Here is a 17,876-nt window from a genome sequence, read left to right as displayed (position 1 = left end):
TAAACACTTGAAAATACTATATAAACACGTGTATTTGGAATTGAATATAATAAATTCAAAAAATGTAAATTTGAATGGTTTTGAAGGCTAACTACAAATTACATCTTGCAGTACATGGATGAAACTTGAATCCTAACACATAAGGTTTTAAATAATAATTGAATAAAATAATTTGAAAGGAGAAAAAGGTAAGAGGTTGGAAGTGTTGAGGAGTAGAGTTGGAGAAGGTAAAATATTAAGGGAACGGTAGTTTAGTTTAAGAAGGGACATTTCGTGGAAAAAAAAGAGGGGAAAAAAAAGGGGAAAAAAAGAGGCTGTGAGCAGCCGTCCCGCCATTCTTGGGAAGAAGCTTGTTGGATTCCCTCGTCCACAATCTTCTCCTTCACAAATCTCTGCCCCATCTACCCGCGGGCAGCGGGCACCAGATTTGTTCGATGGGTCGGCAGCATTGGAGTGAGGGCCTCCACACGCAACATTCTTCATTCTATTTCCTTTCTTTTCCTTATATATCATTCAAAATCCGAGCACTTTGAATCCCCATTTCCTTCCACCCGCACCCTTAACAAGGAACGGGTTCTCCTTCTTTCCTTCATTCCTATATTTCCCATCTTTTTCTTTCAATTTTAGACACCTGTGTACAAGAGAAGAGAAGGGGTTACGTTTTTTTCATTTCTTTTGGAAACTGCCCGCTCCCCATTTTAATACAAGAAGAATCGTTCCAAAATTTCTTCTTGGGGGTTTGTTTTTCCTTTATTTGGGAATGCGGGTAGATTTTTCCATCTGGGTTTAGCTTATTTTTCATTATATGTATTGAATTATTGGCTCTTGTTTCGCCATTTTCGTTGGGTAATTATTGTAATCTTAAGGTGAAGGGAAAAAACAAAAAAAAAGAAAGGAGAAAACAGGGGATTTTTTTATGGGTTTCTTGGGTTGTTCTGGAGAGGAGACGGGAAGGGGTGGACAGAGTTCAAGGGTTGGTTTCAAAGCATTAATTAGGAGGAAACAGGTTGATTCTGCCAATTCTTCATCACCTTCTTCATCAGGACATCATCAATTAGCCAAAGAGTTATCGGTTCCTCACCTTATTTCAATAGGTAACCCATGTTGTAATTCATGGTCGTTTTTCCTTTTTTTCAATTTGTTTTTATTTTGGAAGTTATGTCCTTTAAATCCTTGAAGTTTTTATTGGGTCGGAGTTTTTTATTTTCTTAAAGATGTTTTGATGCTTTGCTCTTTCCTTGTAGGTAATAGAATCTCAGCAACTTGGTAGTATTAGTTTTTGGAATTAGTTTCTTATACTGGCTGTTGTCTTGATTAAGTATAAGATCAAGATAGTTTCTGATGGATATTAAGCTTCTGGCAGTTCAGCTATTCATATGCCGATCTTAAGTATGTTTGCCTTCTTTTTTGAATATGTAATTCACCATGGAAGTTTATTTTCTCTTGTGTAGGAGTTGGTGCTACTATTGGAGCTGGAGTGTATATTCTTGTTGGAACTGTTGCCAGAGAACATTCAGGACCAGCCCTTGCCATCTCCTTCCTGATTGCTGGAATAGCTGCAGCGCTTTCTGCATTTTGCTATGCGGAGCTTGCAAGTCGTTGTCCATCAGCTGGAAGTGCTTATCACTACTCATACATATGTGTTGGAGAAGGGTAATTTTCTGTGACTTTACTTCGAAGTTTATGATGTTTAGTGTTTAAGTCATCTTTCTGGATTGTAAGTTTACTGCTCGATTGGGGCCTTAAAGCAGAAAAAGTATTATGTGCCACTATGGAAACAATTTTCATTTTGGTTTTCATTTTTTCGGGGATTTGGATGTGTAATGTTCACTAGATTTTCTTGACCAAGATGGGAAATAGCTGGCTGTAAATTTCACTTTCCCATCTAGAAAACTTGTTTGCAACGAGACTGGTACCTATTGATGTAGTTCCGGGGCTTTTAGCATAGGATTATGCAGTTCATCTTCACATTGAGATTCACCTGCTGATTGGTGATTTTCATTGCTATTCTTTCAGAGTTGCTTGGTTGATTGGTTGGGCTTTGATACTGGAATATACACTAGGTGGCTCAGCTGTTGCACGTGGAATATCCCCAAATTTGGTACTGTGAATTCCTTTCAACTCTTCACAAGATTATTTAATTGAACAGAAATGACTCTGGTTTTCTTGGTTATGCCATGTTTTGGTGCATGATTTAGAGAAAACCTTGGAACTTTGATGCCTTAGTAGTTCTTACGTTACCTTTGCATCTTTTCAGGCCTTATTGTTTGGTGGCAATGATCGTTTGCCTTCCTTCCTAGCCCGACAAACTCTGCCTGGACTTGATATTGTTGTTGATCCATGTGCAGCAATCTTAGTTTTGATTGTCACTGCTCTTTTATGTTTAGGAATCAAAGAGGTATACCAGTAATTTGTGAAAGAATGATATCTAAATCACATGTGTTAATTCGTTTTGTTATTAATTTGTGTAATCTTCTTGCAGAGTATTGCAGCACAAGCTGTTGTGACAGGAGCAAATCTATGTGCAATGATGTTTGTCATTGTTGCTGGCTCTTATATTGGTTTCAAGACTGGATGGGTTGGATATGAACTTCCTACAGGGTACTCCAAAATTTCACTGTGTTTTGCTTCTCTATAAATTAATTCTGCCATTTCTGATGTACATTTATAAATGTCAACTTTGCAATATATCAGATATTTTCCCTACGGAGTAGATGGGATGCTTGCTGGCTCTGCTACTGTCTTCTTTGCTTATATTGGTTTTGATGCTGTTGCAAGTACTGCTGAAGAGGTAAAATCTTATGCCAGCATCCATTATCACAAAAACTTCTTAAAACCTAAAGGTGACTAAGATAATGCAAAACTCTTGACTGTTTTCTGAAGTAAGTTGTAGATCTTCTTATGAGGAACAAGTTCTTTGCTGTTCTTGTTTCCCTTTTTATTTACTCCTTTAATCCACACCCAAAAAAAAAAAAAATCAAAAAACAAAAATCAAGTTAATAAGTTTAAACCAACAACATACATGGAACTGAACATGAAAGGGATTTATGTTCATTTTATATTCAAACAACTAATTTCATTCATGCATACATTAATCTTTATCAGAAAATATGCAACAGAGACACTAACTTGTGAATGGTTTGTAGTCTTTTTGGCTTGCATAATTTGTGGAATCATGGACTTACTATGAGCGTTTTCAATAGGTAAAAAATCCTCAACGAGATTTGCCACTGGGGATCGGACTTTCATTATCTCTTTGCTGTGCACTATATATGATGGTCTCAATTGTGATTGTTGGTCTGGTGCCTTATTATGAGATGGATCCTGATACCCCCATCTCCTCTGCATTTGCTGAGCATGGGATGCAATGGGCAGCGTAAGTGTCAACTTGTATGCTTTAGTTATGAAGAGGATACCACTAGTTTTATGTTGTCGTTAGTCTTTGGGATAGATTGAGTGGATTGTATTAGCTAATGATGTTATCTTTCTGCTTCAGGTATGTGGTGAGTACCGGAGCTGTTACTGCACTGTGCTCAACATTGCTGGGCTCTTTGCTACCTCAGGTATTTAATTATATGAAGTCTTTGAGGGGTGTCTTTAATCTTTTTTCTTTCACAAAAAAAACCTGATCATTCAAGTACATTACCTTTTACATGTAGTGATATAATACTAGTAATAGGCCCCCTCATCATGAAAAAAAGAAAATATATTTTGAATGTTGGAACTATTATTTGCCTTTCTATCTCTCGGATCATTGCTCATTTTAGAATATGGTTTATTGTTGATTAACCATATTGGATGTTGCATTGCTTTTTTGGTAGATATGAATCCTTCTTTTCTTACACAGAAAAGAAAACACATTCTTTCGTACCACTCCTTTTCCGTCTAACATCTTGCATCTTCTTGTACATGAATTCTATTTTTAACCCATGTGCTTCACTTTCCAGCCGCGAATCTTGATGGCAATGTCGAGAGATGGGTTACTGCCTCGTCTTTTTGCGGATGTTAATAAAAAAACTCAAGTTCCTGTCAAGAGCACCATAGTCAGTGGTATTGGTGCTGCAAGCTTGGCCTTTTTCATGGATGTTTCGGATTTAGCAGGGATGGTAAGGCAACTCGATCTAATTTTTCTCATGTTTTATGGAATTGATGATAAAGGTTGAGGATGTTTTGTTTTAGACTTTGCTATGTTAAATAGACACAAAAATGTTTGTAATTAAAAGAATCTTACAAATACAATCTAAAATTTTCAGCTCCCTAGGTTGTCTCACCGATTTAAAAAATGTTCCGCTCTTTTCCTATCCTCTTTATATATTACACTTACACCTTCTTGTACATTTTCACATTCTTACTCTCGTTAATTTGGTTTCATTTCATAGTATGGTTATTAAGATGAAGAACACGCCATGAAATGGAAGTCAAAGTCTTGATACTGAATTTGAAATGGAGTATTCATAGTTCTTTGAATTTCTAAATTGCTATCTGGATTGTGGAAGAATAAAACTACTTGAGCTTGAGCTATTGATTTTATTCATAGTTTCGATTATATAGGAGACTTGGTTGAAGAAGATTTTCACCTTGTGCAGGTTAGTGTTGGTACTCTTTTTGCATTTGCCACAGTGGCTGTATCGGTTTTGATTCTCAGATATATTCCACCCAATGAGGTGCCATTGCCATCATCTCTTCATGAGTCATTTGATCCACTGTCCCTACCAATTCATACAAGTGCTGATGTTGTTGATGGACAAGATACCGAGATCAATTCTACAAAGGACAGTGTTAGTAGACCCTTACTTTCGAAAGTGGATTCATCAGTTGACATCCCAATAATCGGCAGCTATCTCACTCGACGTGGTTGTAAGTTTCATGATTGCTCTTACTTTAGTATCTGGTCTGTTACAATGTGGTTGTTCATTGGTGCCAGTATCATAAGGAGCAGCTTATCTCACCTAGGCTTGAGGCTCATAATTTTGAAACATTTTTTTAGAATTATTTTCCCATTTTAAGGAAAATGGGAGGGATGTAATAACTTGGATGGCTTTCTTTTCTTTTGGTTCCATGTGTTTAAGCTCCAAAAGAATATTGCACTAAAATATGGTTATCGGCTTTTATAAAAGATTTTTTGAAGACTGTAGAGTTACTAATGTTTTTACTTACAGAAAAGCTTTTTCAAAATCTGTTGTGTTCTTATTTTCCATTATGTTTAATTGTTGTAGACACTCTGAATGACAAGAATCGACGAAAATTTGCTGGATGGGCCATCTTGTTCACATGCGTTGGGGCACTACTACTTACCTATGCAGCTACGAATCTGCGCCTTCCAAGGTTGGTGGTTGTTATTGCAACTTGTGTTTTAGATTTCTGCTTGTTACGCACACTATAAGTTTATTATGGTCTATCATAAAGATCCATAACTAGAATTAATCTCTTAATCCATCAAAACAAATCAACAGTGCAAGTTCCATGCTAAAAGATTTTGAAACCCTTGTGGGTAAGGAAGAGTCACGAATCCTCTAAAAAATAAGGAGGCTTTTAAGATTCAAGTTCCTGACATGTCTTTCTTGGTGGATAAACTGGTGTGATTTATGTATATTTTAGTGTTTCTTGTTCCTCTTGTACTTATTTTTTCTCAATGTGTTTGATGTTTCCATCAGCTATGTGCGATATTCAGTTAGTGGAACCGGCGTTTTCCTTCTTTTATCTGCTTTAGTTGTGCTGTCCTGCATAGACCAAGATGATGCAAGGCACAGCTTTGGATACACAGGAGGTTAGAACAGGACTCCCTTTCTCTTGCATCCTATTCAAGTATTTGGCTTTTTACTTTTTTTTTTCGCTAGATAGCGTTTGACTTAGTATCACACATCACATTGCAAGTCTGCATTGTCAAACACATTGAGAAAAATATATAGGCATTGTCATATGCAAGTTTGTGAACTAACTAGCTCGAAAAAAATTCTCCTTGGACTACCCATCCTTAATACAATTGCTTAGCTAGAATGCAACTGCTGCTAACGGCTTTGCCATACATTGTTGGCTAGTTCTTGGATTCTGGCACCTTTGAGTCTAAGGAAAGATAGGACAATGCCTATATATTTCTGTATTAGTCCTCTGGTTATGAACATAGTTTGCCTTTATCTGCTTGTCAAGTCAGAACCCCTTTCCCCGTCCCAAGTTCCAGCTCTCATTCTTTTTCGGGCACATCAATAACGTAACACAAGATATAAGTGTATAGATGAACAATTTTTTATTGGTTAATGTATGAAGATACTGATTTAATACATTTTCTTTTTCTTTTTTTTTCAGGTTTCACTTGCCCATTTGTTCCTCTGCTACCAATTGTGTGTATTCTCATCAACACCTACTTGCTCATCAATCTTGGGTAACAAACATTTCATCTTATCTCCATTCGTCTATTAATATATGTAATGTACTTTTTGAGGTTTCTTCCATTCTTTTCTCAATGCCGAATGATATTACCCAACATTAACACATTAACTTAAGCGTCATTTCAAACCATTTTCATCATTTTCATTTCCTCATTTCTAAACGATGATCCATTTCTCAACTTTTCAGAGTTGGTACATGGACTCGGGTGTCGGTATGGCTAGTGATTGGAGTGATCGTTTACGTAGTCTATGGACGAAATCACAGCACTCTACGGGATGCAATCTATGTGTCAACTGAACATGCCGAGAAAATAGCTGAACATGCCGAGAAAATAAACAATTACTCGAGGGAAGTACTGGTTTGATGATTAGGTTTGTACAAAGAGTAGAAAGGCAAAAAGTTTGTTGATGAAGCCATCAATGAGATGAAGTCTCGTATTATGAGGGGGATCTGATTGATGACAAACTTTGCCACATCAAAGGTTTCAGAGATTGTTTATTATTTTCTTACCATATTGTATTATCCATGGAGACTGATCTGTCTCCTTGTATTATAGGGTTGGTTATAGAATTTGCTCAGCTTATTTTTCTTGTTGGGAGGTGGTTCAAGGCAAATAATGTAAATATCGAACACTTTTCATTGTTCCTTAATCCATAGTCCATATACATATCACTAGCTTTTGTATATGTTCACGTTTAGATGGGTGAGAATGTTGAATAATCAAAAGTAGAAAAAGGATGAAGGAGCCAACGAAAAAATTGTGAATGACCTCTTTTAGGGGCCCAACTGTTGTTTGGCCGATGGTTTAAATTTGTTTGAAAATTTGTGTGAGGAGGGTCTGCTTTCCTTTACTCTCACTATCTCTCCCCCTCCCTAAAAACACTTCATCTCTATTCTCACTATAGACACCCACCTGAAGAAACCATCTGTTGTGGCCTGCTCGTTTGGCTGCTGCACACGTTGCTTGCCCCACGCCCCACGCCCCTGTCCTACTCATTCGGCTCCTGTAGAGCGATTTCATCTCTTGCTTCATCTAGCTATTGTTGCAAACCCCATTTGGAATTTCTTTAGTACTTATAGCTCGTAACAAGAAATTAAGTTTTCATCAAAACTGAAAAATAGCAACAAAATAAAACTTATTTATAGCATAAATTGACGTAATCTTGATTTGAATATTTTCAAATATTCAAATTTTGTTTGAGAGTCTCATAACAGATTTCCTAGAGATGCTCGTGATAATATATTTATTTTTGGATGATAGTGATAAATATAAGATATCCTTTTTTTAGTGCATTGTTTTCAAATCTTTATATTTTTACCCATAAACATAAGATTTTATTTTTCTATTGGTTTATATATATATGATATCTTTCTAGGTATCTCATGCGTTGTGTTTTAAATTTGGTGTTTCATGTTAAGAATATTAATACTTTTCTTCTAGATTTGATCAGTTTGGAGATTTATGTTAAAATATTTTAAATTTTCTCACTATTTTGTTTCCAATAAAAACTTATTTGCTAGCTTTTAGAAGAAAAAAATGCTGCTATCGAATACATTCAAGTAGATGGTAAGCTTCTTGAATGACATCACATGCATCAACAGATAAGTTTGTCATATAGTGGTAGGTGGGGTGAAAACGATGGATACCATGATTTTATGGTTTCAGATGTACTAGTTCCAAAAAATTGCATGTTACGAAGATTCATTGAATGGATTCAGAACAGGTTGTTCGTTTTTCATAATCGTTGTTTAACAATGTACATGAATAGATCTAACCGGTCCAATATAATAAGACAAGGCTATAATATGTGAGGTGATATGGTGGATGGTGTCCACGTTGTGGTTGATTATTGTGACATTAATTCGGTGGGGTGCTAAAACATAACTTGTGTTTGAAAAATAACAACCAAGAAGGTGCAAAGATGTATGATTGGAAGTAAAGAGCCTAAATTTATGAATTTTGTTGATATTGGTTTTGATTCTCCAATCATAGAACTTAGTGAATGGTCAGTTTTTGAAACCAAAATTGAGTTGAAGAAGACTGGATATCTTCTTTTGGATTTAAATAATGCAAGGCAAGATTCGTGTAGTTGGGTTCTCAATGCTTCTCGCCACTTAGATAGTAATTTAAGGATTGTTCTGAAATTTATTAACAGTCATCAATGTGATATTCTATTATATTGATGTTGTCACAAACGAGCACATGCAAGCCACATCTCTTATTGTAGGCGAGTGTGTAAAAGGGCATGGTGTAAACATAGCTATCGATATAAAGCTTTGGAGGTGGAGAATAACTAGCTTTGAATTCTGTCAGAGTTGAAGCTTCATATGCTCTCATCCCTACGTTTGCTACTACACTAATAAAAAAGAACCTAAGGTGCATACATTGCGCCATTAACTTTTTATGCATATACTGTATTTGTAGTTACTTTTTAGGCCACCTTATATATGCGTATCGTTGTTTCAAAATTCTTACAACCTTATAAAGTATTCAGACTTTAAAAAACAAGTGTTAATTGTAGGCTTCAGGTCTAGCTTTGCATAGATTGAAGGTGATTGTTTGTGCTTAGGTAAATAAAAGGAAGTGTTCACCAAAGGGGAATTTGTTATGTTCAATAGTTCCCATTTCTTTTATTTATTTAATTAGTTAGCTAAGTTCTTGGTTGTTTGGATTCGGTTGCTTTGCTGAAGGATATGCTTTTTGACTAAAGTGGGTCATCAATTTTCGAGCATACCTATATTTGTCTATCTCCTTCCTCTTTCCAAAACCTAGGTACCTAAAATAATATTATATTTTCTTTTATAAATTTTTCATCCAATAATCCCCACTTGAAAATTTTTGAAAACATTTTCATCAAGTAGTGTCTGTTTCTATGATACTATGTGTAAGTAAAGGTTCAATAAGTAAAGGTGTGTCCAGTGACTTGAACCTTTAAGTAGTGACAATAGTTTAGAGTATTGTAAAATAACTCATAATTTTGAACTTGACTTCTAATGCTATTGCACACACAATATTATTTGAGTGAAGTTCTAAACTAGCCCCTGCTTTATGACCTTGCACGTATACCCCAGTTTAGTGAATGCTCTAGAAATTTGTCCGAAATTCCATAGGAAGCACCCTCACTTCCACGTTCACAAAGGTGAATCTATCGAGAGTACTTCTGTAGCTAGGTACCCTACTTGATATCAAGTATGGATTTCATTAAGAACAAAGTTCAGCTTCCTCATGCGCTTTAGAATATCATGCTAATCACCGAATCATAAGAATGAAACTTCTAATTTAGCATGATTCTCGTTATATTACTTGTGATCAGTTATTACTCATTGAACTTGTTTCTTGGGATCACTAGTCTTACAAGTTGAGTTTTGATGGAAAACATTCAAAAACAGAGAAAAAACGGATCAATTTTACTATATATGAAACTAAACTATTTAGAGATAAACATGCTTGAAAAGCCCTAATTAAAACAAATTAGGGTTAAAGAAAATATACATTTAAAGCTTTCTGAAATCCTTGATATCTCCTCACGAACTTAAACCATGACAACCACTAGAGATGACCCGCTAATCTCCAGACTTAGAACTGGGTTGTGGGACCTGATTAATTGAAGAAACTAAGGGAGATGTATGGAAATTGAAAGGTAGAAATTTAGTTGAGATTCCAGAGATTGATAATTTTGTAATTTCCAAAGTTACTAAAAAGGGCAAAAGTTTGAATAAAAATGAAAACAACCCTATTTATAACCTAATTACATGCAAAACACCTAATAATCCACTAACAGTTAGTAGAACTTAGTGGGCTAGGTGTCTACATCTCATGTAGCCACAAAGTCAACATTTTGACTTTTTACAACTTTGACCATTTCCGTCAATTTCGAGCTTCCTAGTATGAATCTGTATTCATATTTAAAGTATTTAAATCTCATTTAAACATAAAGCTCTATTTCTAATATGAAATTCAACGACTATATCACATGTACTTGTCGGTTTCTCTCTATTCTCTCAATTCGACTTATTCCATCACACTGTTATAAGTTTATTCCATATGAGCTAGCAGAAAAACCTAATGGACCTATAGATCATGCGCTTTAACGATTCAAGATTAACTGGCTAAACTCTTTTAGACCGAGTTAATCAACATTCGTTAACTAACGGGTCATTCCACTAAAATCCTGCAGTTGCAGTCCCCTCACTATAGATATATTTGTGTCCATTCACTACTACAAAACTGGCTTTACTTGACGCTTAAAAACTGTCTAGTAAAGGTTTACTTGACACTTTTAAAAGTGTCAAGTAATCCAGTGTCAAGAATAAGGAAGATATACTTGACTGTTTTTAAGCATCAAGTAAGACCAGTTTACTTGACAGGTAAAAAGCGTCAAGTATATGAGATTACTTGATGCTTTTTACTCGTCAAGTAATCCAGTGTCAAGAATAAGAATGGTTTTGTTTGGCAAATTTTAAGCGTAAAGTAGAATTATACTTGACAGTTTATAACAAATTCCAAATCGATTTGGATATTTTTCTTCTGATCATCTGAAATTTAAAACAAAGCATTATTGAAAGAAGAATAGTATAATTTAATGAAATGGGCCATCATAAAATAATGGAAGTAAACCTTTATTTCTTCATAAAAATCTGGCGAGAAAAATTGTGTTGATCAGAGACGACGACCGATGACTGAGTCAAATGCTTAGACGAAGATTTGCCCTCTCATAATCAGAGTTCCTCTTGTCTTCTTCATACTCAAAGCACTTTCCATGGAGAAGAGGATCGGCCAAGCCATTACGAACAACAAAAACTACCCCCGTCTTCCCATAAATTGAAAGCGCAAGCAGGAAAATCAATGGATAAAGTAAAGTAGTTGAGCATAATCTAGAACTCCTACTTGACTTCCATCTCCAAAATTTACAGGAAGAGCCACAAGGATAATCAATAAAAAAAAGCTGCAAATCCACCATCTAAGAGAAGAGGAAGAAGAAGAAAAAGGGATAAAAGACGACGAAGAAATCAGTGAAGGGGTACCTTGTTCTTCCTTGGACGATAGAAAATCGTCGGCACGAAACTAAGGCTATGTGAAATTTGGGATACTTAAGAAATTTGAAAAAGTTAAAAACAGATCGCGTGGAAAAAAAAAAGGAAAATTTAGAGATAAGGAGGGAGAAAGGGAAGAAAAAATTGTGGATGAGTTTCTTTTAGACAAAAAGAGAAAAAATTATTTAAAAATAGATAATTTTTTACATTTAAAAAATGTTAAGTAAATAAGTCTTGACACTTTCAACTTGTCAAGTATTGAATTTTTTTTTAAATTTATGCATTTTTCTAGTTTCTAGCAAGTATATCAAAACTGCAAACATCAAGTAATGTTGTTTTTGTAGTAGTGATTTGATAAAACCATGATTAGTAAGTTAATCCTTCACAAGTTATTCTTAACCTTGGTTGGGTCAAAATACTGTTTTACCCTCGAGACTACATCTTGCTCCTTAAGTCCCACTAATCCACTATTAAACAATTGGGTTTAAGGTCCAACTTATAAACTTAATCACTCTCGGACCAATGAGATGGTGGGACCCCTTGTTCAAGACTTGGATTCAGTGCTTAAGAGAACAACCTATCTACTAACCCTAAAGTGGATAGGACTAAATTCCGTCTTGCATACTATGTCCACAGCTATCCACCAAATCTTACCCCTGAAATGGGAGGCTTATTGGACCAACGCTGATGGGATGCCCTCACCTATGCAGATCTAAGGATAATCTCGTAAGAACATGAGTTCATAGTTAGCTTAGGATTAAGATTAAGTTGCCTAGGTCATCAATAATCGAGATAGTCACTTTTAAACCATAAACGATGTTATGACATAAAAGTGCCTATTTCATGGTTCAGTCTTATGTAAGCACTTTACATAGGATGCCTCCACTTTCATGTCTCTACATGAACGATTCAAGATCACCTCGTTTGTACTTATTACAAAGCGGGCCGCTTTCATAGTTTCTCTAAATAAGGCGTCCAACTTTTATTCATATACTATAAACTATTTAAGTTATATACTTATACTTGATCCACGTTTATGTCTCCACATAAAGTTCAAGTTTATCAAAAATAGCCTTGGGACTTAGTTTATTGGATTTAAGATTATAATATTTAATTTCTCAATAACGACTTTAGTGAATAGAATATGATTACAAACTACGAGTTTTAGGACAAAAAAATTCAACAAACTCCCACTTGGACTAAAACTCCTAGTGGGATAAAACAATGTTGAATTTAGCCATGAGAGAATAATATATATATGAGTACAATAAACACATATAAAACTAAGGCACATGCCTAATAAGTCTCCCACTTGTCCTAGTTTACAAACATCGTAGATCTAAGATGTGTAGGTTGCCCTCAAATGCTTTAGTCGTGAGGGCTTTTGTAAAAGAATCAGCAATGTTTTGCTAAAAAATAATATGGGTTACTACAACGTCACCATGATGTACAATTTCCCTGATAAGATGGTACTTGCGTTCAATATGCTTTCCCCTTTTATGACTTCTATGTTCTCTTGGATTTGCAACTGCACCACTGTTGTCACAGTATAAAGTGATTGGTAGATGCATATTAGGAATGACTTCCAGATCTGTCAAGAATTTTCTTTGTCGTACTGCTTCCTTTGCTACTACGTATTCAACTTCCATTGTGGAATCGACAATACAAGTTTATTTTATGCTTCTCCAAACTACTACTCCATCATTTAGAGTGAATACCGATCCAGATGTAGACTTTCTAGCATCTTTATCAGTTTGAAAATCAGAATCAATGTATCCATCAAGGATCAAATCCTTTGTACCATACACGAGCATGTAGTCTTTTATTTTTCAAAGATATTTTAGTGATCACGTCCACGATTGGATTGATACCCACTGACCATCCCTACTGAGTAGCAAATGTCAGGTCTAGTACCTAACATTTGCATACACCAAACTTCCAACAACGGAAGCATAGGGATTAATATTTCTCATATCCTCAACTTCTTGAGGTGTCTTAGGACATTTTTCCTTTGACAAATGAATTTCATATCTATATGACATCAAACCCTTTTTGGAATTCTGCATTTTATTGTTGTCTAGATATAAAATGCTTGAGACATGACCAGTGTTTTGTTCTTACGGTTTCGAACAATTTGGATTTTAAGAACGTATTGTCTATCTCCCAGATCTTTCATTTGAAATTGCATAGCCAACCATTTCTTGATATCAGTAAGATATCCTATGTTATTTCCAATAAGTATGATATCATCTACATACAAGACTAAGAAGGCTACAATGGAATTGACGACCTTTTTGAAAACACAAGGTTCGTCAACATTTTATTCAAAGCCATAAGATTTGATTGCAGTATTGAATCTTATATTCCAGGATCTAGATGCTTGTTTTAATCAATACATGGATTTTTGAAGCTTACAAACCTTTTGTTCTTGACATTTTTCTATAAACCCTTCTGGTTGAGCCATATAGATACTCTCTTCAAGATTGCCATTTAAAAAAGTTGTCTTGACATTCATCTGCCAAATTTTATAATCATAAAAAGTGGCAATGGATAAGAGTATTCTTATTGACTTTAGCATGACAACAGGACAGAGATTTTCATAGTCTACTCCCTCTCTCTGGGTATAACCCTTTGCCACAAGTCGAACCTTAAAAGTATGTACTTTACCGGCTTGGTCTCGTTTTCTCTTTTAGATCCATTTACAACTAATAGGTTTTGTCCTTTGGTTGAACTACTAGAGTCCATACTGAATTGAAGTACATATACCCTTTTCGAGGTCCATGGCTTTGATCCATTGGTCACGATTTACATCATTCATTGCCTGTTTATAGGTTAATTGATCCTCTACACCATCATGTGGTATACCGATTTGAGTTTCAGTTAAACCCAAATAACAATCAGGATGATGAACAATCCTCCGACCACGTTGAGGCTCTCTCAACTCTTGAAAAGGACGTGATTGACCAGATTGTCTAGTTTTATCAACTACTTCAGTGGATGAACTAGGTTTATCTGTAGCACTTTTGGAAATTTCATTTAATACTAGTTTACTGCAAGGTTGATGATTTCTGATGTGGTCTTACTCTAAGAATGTGGCATTTGTTGATACAAATACTTTATTTTCTTGAGGATCATAAAACATAATTCACCTCTTGATTCTTTTGGATACCCTATGAAGAGGCATAATTTTGAACCATGTTCCAATTTCTTAGGATTTTGCACCAACACATGTGCTGTACAACCTCAAATTCTAAAATGACGTAAACTTTCTTTACGCCCTTTCCATAGCTCATAAGGTGTTTCTGAAACACTTTTAGAGGGAACATTATTCAAAATATAAACGGTTGTTTCTAAAGCATATCACCAAAATGAATCTGGCAATTGAGCAAAGCTTATCATAGAGCGAACCATGTCTAACAAGGTTTGGTTTCTTCTTTCTGATACACCATTCTGTTGAGATGTACTAGGTTGAGAGACTTCTCTCGCTCCTCATTCCTTCCCCTTGTTCTTTTTTTCCTTGATTTTTTCTCTGTTTGAATTTTGTTTGAATTCTCCCTCTAACTTCCTTATCAGACAAGTGCAATTTTTTCCTTCATTTTAAACTGTCCATTTGAATTCTTTCACTCACTCTAGCTTCTTCCTTCTTGGATTTCGTTCCTTAGAAAGAACAAAAGGAAAAAAACACATAAACAATTTACCAATATGCATATACATGAATTTCAAAATGATAAAAAAATCTAATAAAAAGATGACTTAACTGAATCGAAGTATAAGACTAGCTAGTTTTTTCGCATCATATATTGACCAACGTGTTGGACATCTTGGTGCACTTCTTTATAGCAACTCATACGTGTTAAATTAAGATGTGACATGCTCGTTGTTGTACTAGAAAAATAGATAATTATTTTATTTCTTAAGAAGACTACTTCTACTTGAATAGTTTTATTGTTTCTTTATTTATCTCTACGAGTTTTTCAAAATCAAACAAAATTTTTAAAACTAAAAACAATAAAATATTGCTAAAATATCATGAAAAGAAAGAGTATTGAAATTAATTCAAAGTGTTTAGCTAGGAAATCTAAATCAAAATATCAAAATTTCTACTAATTATTAGATCAGAAAAATTCAAAAAACAATTTTAAAAAAGCTATAAAAATCATCACAATTGGAAAATATAAATAAAAAGAATCCAAATTTGAGTAGGAATTAGACACAAATAAATGATTATGAGAAGCTATGAATGATGGCATGGGGTGGAGGAAAAAGGTTAATTAGAAAACAAAAACACAGCTAAGTCATTTGTTGGAAATAGAAAATCGTGAAAATCATGAAACATACAGACAAAAAGGAAGTTTTGCTTTTGCAAATTAATTATGAAAAATTTGGAGATTGAAATTAATATTCAATGTAATCACAAAAATCTAGAGTTCCACTATATTCATTTATTTGTAAACAATATTATTTCTCCCTTTAGATAGATATAAAATGTGGTGCTGACTGTTGAGATCATTTATTTCTTTTATTGGTTCTTTTAAAATTGAAATATTTAATAGTAGTGTGTTAGTATGTATTACAAGTATGAAAGGAAATTAAAATTGAGAGTAAATATACTAAAATTTAACAAAGGAAATTTAGTTTAAATGATACTAACTATTAAATATCACACTTTAGTGATAGAATTCGATAGATAGATGCATTTTTTCTTTTGCCTATGCCTTTTGAACTCATCTCTGACTCGTTCTATATACTTGACATTATGTGCAGTTTTTTTTTTTAATAAATGGAAATGGCTTCGGGGGTATTATGAAGGTGCTACGTATATGGCAGTCTTGTTTGAGATATGTATGAGATTTTTCTTGATACCAGTTTCTAGTTAAAAAAAAAAGTGTGGAAATTTGTTTAGCCTCACATACCAAACACCACCCTCATTAGAAAAAGAGAGAGATAGAAGCAAATATGGTAACATCCTAAATGCTTCACAAGAATCACTAAGTAACAACTCTGATGCATAGAAAGAGCAGAATTCACGCATTATTTTTAACAAACACAGGTGGGGAAAACGAAACCGTCAAATAAACTCAAAATTTGAAAGCTAACAAAAAAAATTAGTAAAAAAATCTATTGTACTTTATACTAATTTAAATAAATTGTTTTCAACCAGCAAATTTTTACACTCTATCAAAATTTTATCTATATGTATTTTGTTTTTTTTTTAACGGTAAATTGTGGCTCGGAGTGATCAAACTTTTAACCTCGAGGTATACATACATATATATATATATATGTATGTAGAAGCATAGAACAAAGATTGAAGAATAATAGAGAAAAAGAATAAGGCGAGAATGGAGTGGGTTAATTGGAGATTGTTATGGGGAGGAGGCTTTACCCTAATTCTTCTTGTAAGCTTTCATTTTCTCGCCGGCCAAACAGCGGTGGAAAAGGTTGAAATGAAGGAATTCCAACGGTTTCATTTTGGAATGTATCCAAAAAATATTCCTATTCCTCCCTCTGCACCCAGCAACAGAAATTCGGACCATTCTCCTTCTCCTCCGCCGCCCCCGCTGCCATCGGCCCGTTTGTTCCGATGATCAGCAACACTCCCAAACTGCTTGCTTTGGAGGAGCAGTACTCCGATTGTTGGCTTTGCTAGTGAGAGTATTGAGGGTTTTCAATCTATTTTATTTCCATATTTTGCATTTCAAGTGTTTGATTTCTTTTTGTTAGTGTTGCCTTTCGAGGTTGGTGACATGCATGCTCTCATGTTTGTTCAACTTAGGTAGATTCATTCTCTCATTTCAGAGCAAATAAATGGATTGAATTAATTATAAAAAGTATTCACCAACTCTGTCAATGCTACATTTCCAAACTACTTTTTTTTAGAAAATTAAATTCTTAATTAGTTTCCTTACACAAATTTAAAAGTGCCAAAACAAAACAGATTACCCTAATTAATATTCCAACGTTTTGAAATGCGATACTCGTAAGAATAGCGAGAAACATTATTCACAAATTTATAAATTTTAATGATGACTTTTAAAATTATAAAAATATATTAAAAAGAAAGAACAAAGCACATTTTTGTTTTTCATTATTCCAAATTATCTCTTATTGTTTATCAGTAGAATATCTAATATATACTATATCTAGGAGAGTACATCATATCATATGACTAAAATATCAAAATATAAATTTTATGAGCTATACTTATACACAAGTGATCCTAAAATTGTAAAAAAAAAAATGAAAATCAGGTTTATATATTTTTCTAAATTTGCAATTTTAGACCACCATTGTCAAATTTGCTAATACCCTTTTATATTTTTGCTACTCATTTGTAATTTTCCTTTGAAATATATTTAGTCAAGAGAAATTCTTATGGATAATAAAAAACAATATTACAACTTTGGATAGAATAATGGTAACTTTTTGAAGCAATTAATTTTTGAAATTTGAGT

The 17,876-nt window shown here is 34.2% G+C and overlaps 1 protein-coding gene across 1 annotated transcript; it reads left to right on the top strand.

Moving 5' to 3' along the window:
- The first annotated feature begins 348 nt into the window (after positions 1–348).
- LOC101217853 (cationic amino acid transporter 2, vacuolar) lies at positions 349–7,085 on the top strand. The gene is made up of 14 exons (XM_004149054.3): positions 349–1,094; positions 1,452–1,653; positions 2,017–2,101; positions 2,258–2,398; positions 2,483–2,601; positions 2,695–2,791; positions 3,204–3,376; positions 3,497–3,563; positions 3,948–4,106; positions 4,587–4,857; positions 5,217–5,325; positions 5,655–5,767; positions 6,304–6,379; positions 6,574–7,085. Exons 1-14 carry the CDS (start codon positions 917–919, stop codon positions 6,749–6,751), a joined length of 1,968 nt encoding a protein of 655 aa, XP_004149102.1. The 5' UTR covers positions 349–916; the 3' UTR covers positions 6,752–7,085.
- The last annotated feature ends 10,791 nt before the right edge of the window (positions 7,086–17,876 follow it).

Source organism: Cucumis sativus, chromosome 4 (genome assembly GCF_000004075.3).
Source record: "Cucumis sativus cultivar 9930 chromosome 4, Cucumber_9930_V3, whole genome shotgun sequence".
In the NCBI taxonomy this organism is placed as follows: Eukaryota; Viridiplantae; Streptophyta; class Magnoliopsida; order Cucurbitales; family Cucurbitaceae; genus Cucumis; species Cucumis sativus.
This window is presented reverse-complemented; position numbering and strand designations above follow the sequence as displayed.

Coding starts and splice junctions, on each gene's coding strand:
- LOC101217853 (XM_004149054.3), top strand. CDS start 917: ATGGGTTTCTTGGGTTGTTCTGGAGAGGAGACGGGAAGGGGTGGACAG. Junction 3,377..3,496: donor CATGGGATGCAATGGGCAGC/GTAAGTGTCAAC, acceptor TTTCTGCTTCAG/GTATGTGGTGAGTACCGGAG. Junction 5,326..5,654: donor ACGAATCTGCGCCTTCCAAG/GTTGGTGGTTGT, acceptor TGTTTCCATCAG/CTATGTGCGATATTCAGTTA.